General features: G+C 41.2%; 1 protein-coding gene across 1 annotated transcript in view; it reads right to left on the bottom strand.

Annotated features, from left to right (window-relative positions):
- Positions 1-678: 678 nt before the first annotated feature.
- LOC148097253 (uncharacterized) overlaps positions 679-2,795 on the bottom strand; it is a 10,711-nt gene continuing 8,594 nt past the window's right edge. Inside the window, exon 3 of the mRNA XM_087832383.1 lies at positions 679-2,795. This exon is cut by the window's right edge and continues 92 nt beyond it. Within this exon, the coding sequence (XP_087688509.1) occupies positions 1,274-2,795 (1,522 nt within the window). The 3' untranslated portion in view covers positions 679-1,273.

Consider the following 2,795-nt stretch of genomic DNA (forward strand, 5'->3'; position numbering starts at 1 on the left):
CAAGATAATCGACCTCTGTTGGGGTAGCGTTCAGATAGCTGCTCTGCTCTGTGTTGGTACAGGGCATTGACGATGATAACAGTGGCTGGATTATATTCTTAAACTTAGTTACAGCGCTTTCAGAAAGACATCTACTTTGATAAAGTCCACTCTCCACTGCTGCGTAATCAATTATTGTAAATGTTATCAGGAAATGATCAGACAGGAGAGGGTTTTCAGGAAACACTGTTAAATGTCCAGTTTCTATGCCATATGTTTAAACAAGATCTAGAGTGTGATTAAAGTGGTGGGTGGGTTCTTTTACATTTTGAGAGAAACCAATTGAGTCTAATAACAGATTAAATGCCATGTTGAGGCTGTCATTTTTAGCATCTACGTGGATGTTAAAATCACCCACAATAATTATTTTATCTGAGCTCAGAACTAAATTAGATATAAAGTCTGAGAAATCAGACAGAAACTCTGTGTAAGGCCCAGGTGGACGATAGATGATAACAAGTAAGACTGGTTTCTGAGTTTCACAGCTGGGGTGGACAATGTTAAGCATCAGGCTTTCAAATGAATTAAAAGTCTGTCTGGGTCTTTGGTTGATTAATAGGCTGGTGTGAAAAATTGCTGCCACACCGCCCCCTCGACCTGTGCTTCGAGATTTCTGGTAGTTAGAATGACTCGGGGGTGTTGATTCATTTAAACTAACATAATCATCCTGCTGCAACCAGGTTTCTGTAAGGCAGAGTAAATCAATTTGTTGATCAATTATTAAGTCATGTATTAACAGAGACTTGGAGGAGAGAGACCTAATATTTAATAATCCACATTTCACTGTTTTACTCTTTGGTTCAGATGTGGATACTGTATTGTTCTTTCTTTGTAAATGTTTAAGTTGTTTGTTGCTGGTTTTTAGTTTGTTTTTTTGTCTTTTTGGAAGCTGACACAGTCTCTATGGAGATGGGTTTTTGGGGGGGTAGCAGGAGGAGAGACGCTGCAGAGAGGCGTGTAAGACTGCAACTCTGCTTCCTGGTCCCAACTCTGGATAGTCATATTTTGAGGGGTTTAATAAATTTGTCCATATTTCTAGAAATGAGAGCTGCTCCATCCAAAGTGGGATGGATGCCATTTCTCCTAACAAGACCAGGTTTCCTCCAGAAGGTTTGCCAATTATCTATGAAGCCCACATCATTACTGGGACACCACTCAGACAGCCAGCAATTTAAGGAGAACATGCGGCTAAACATGTCACTCCTGGTCTGATTGGGGAGGGGACCAGAGAAAACTACTGAGTCCGACATTGTACTCTGAGAGAATCTAATTCTCTCAGGGCTTCAACTCGTTCCTCCCAGCCTTGTTTGGTCTCTGATTCTTCTCCATTAATAAGCAGGTCGATGTATTCTTTAGTGGAGAGAGGTTTTGCCTTCACTGATATCTCTCTCAGTCTGTCCAGACACTCAGCAGATTTCTGCAGTAGTGTCTTCACCTCATTTTGCAGATCACGCTTTTCATCCCACAGGTTTGATGTCAGTCCTTCAAAAACTGTCTGATCTTTGTTGGTTTTTGGATATTTTTCTTTCAGCTCTTTCACTGTTTGTTTCTCTCTGACTCTCTGATATTCCCAACTGTACTTCTGTAAAAAATGTACATTAATGTGACATTTGCCTGGACACTTGGTGCAGAATCCATGTGATGCAGCTTCTTCACAGCCTTCTTTCTCTGAATCCGTGGATGTGGAGGAGGGATAGTAACAGGTGACATGACACTGCTGACAGTTGATGATGAAGTTTCCTGTACCAGAAATACGAGCTTTATAAGGCTTCATGACAGCGACTGTAAACTCAGGGTTATTATTTCTGTTGATTTCTTCCCTGTGTTCACCAAGTTTTTGTCTTGTGTTTTTTAACTCTTCAAACCTGGCTAATCCAAGTTTAATCTGCTCCTGCAAATCTTCCACTGAATCCTCGAGCTGCTTTCTTTCTCTGAGGACCTCCTGTGTCAGTGTCAAGCTTTTAATTTGAATCACATTCAGAGCAGCAAAAAATATCTCCATACTTTTCATCCCCATGTTCCAAAACATCTCATTAAAGCTAATATCAGCATTATATTCATCATGATTATATTGTTCTTCATCGTCATTGTAATTGTCATCAACAGCATCATCTGTGCATTTTTTGACACATGTGTTTTCTGCAAACAAGGCTGAATCATTGAATTTGAAGTGAACAGGCAGCCCGTCTTTTGTTTTAGGACATGGGACACCTGAAGCTTTTACTGCGGCTAGAACTGGAGGACGTTGGCTGTTTGTGAATGTCACCAGAACTCTGATGTTTTCTGCCACATCTTTGCCAAAGATTGAGAGCACTGAATCAAACACGTATTTTTGTGTTGGTGTAAGTCGTGCTAAAGCAGCCTGAGCTACAAAACACACAGCATCAATGTCAGTGACACCGTGCTGAGCAGAGAAGAGATTACGTAGCTGCTCTGTGATCGCTCTGTCTCTTTCTATGCCTCTTGTATCTCCAAAGCCTGGAGTGTCAATAATGGTCAGAGAGAACGGGATTTCAAATCCATCCTGGTGGTTGATTTTGTAAACAGTGACTTCAGAGGTCTGACTGTGAGCTCGTGATGTTGACTGATCCTCATCAACTAACTTAAATCTGAAACTGTCCTCCCACTCTACACCAACAATGTAGTTGATCATCCCATCGATCAGAGTGGACTTTCCTGATCCTGTCGCTCCAAAAAGCATTATTGTACGATTCTGCCTCGTGCTTTGTTCTCCAAAGTTAAACTTCCTGCATCCA

The sequence above is a fragment of the Neolamprologus brichardi genome, chromosome 18 (assembly GCF_056152115.1).
Source record: "Neolamprologus brichardi isolate AB-2024 chromosome 18, ASM5615211v1, whole genome shotgun sequence".
NCBI lineage: Eukaryota > Metazoa > Chordata > Actinopteri > Cichliformes > Cichlidae > Neolamprologus > Neolamprologus brichardi.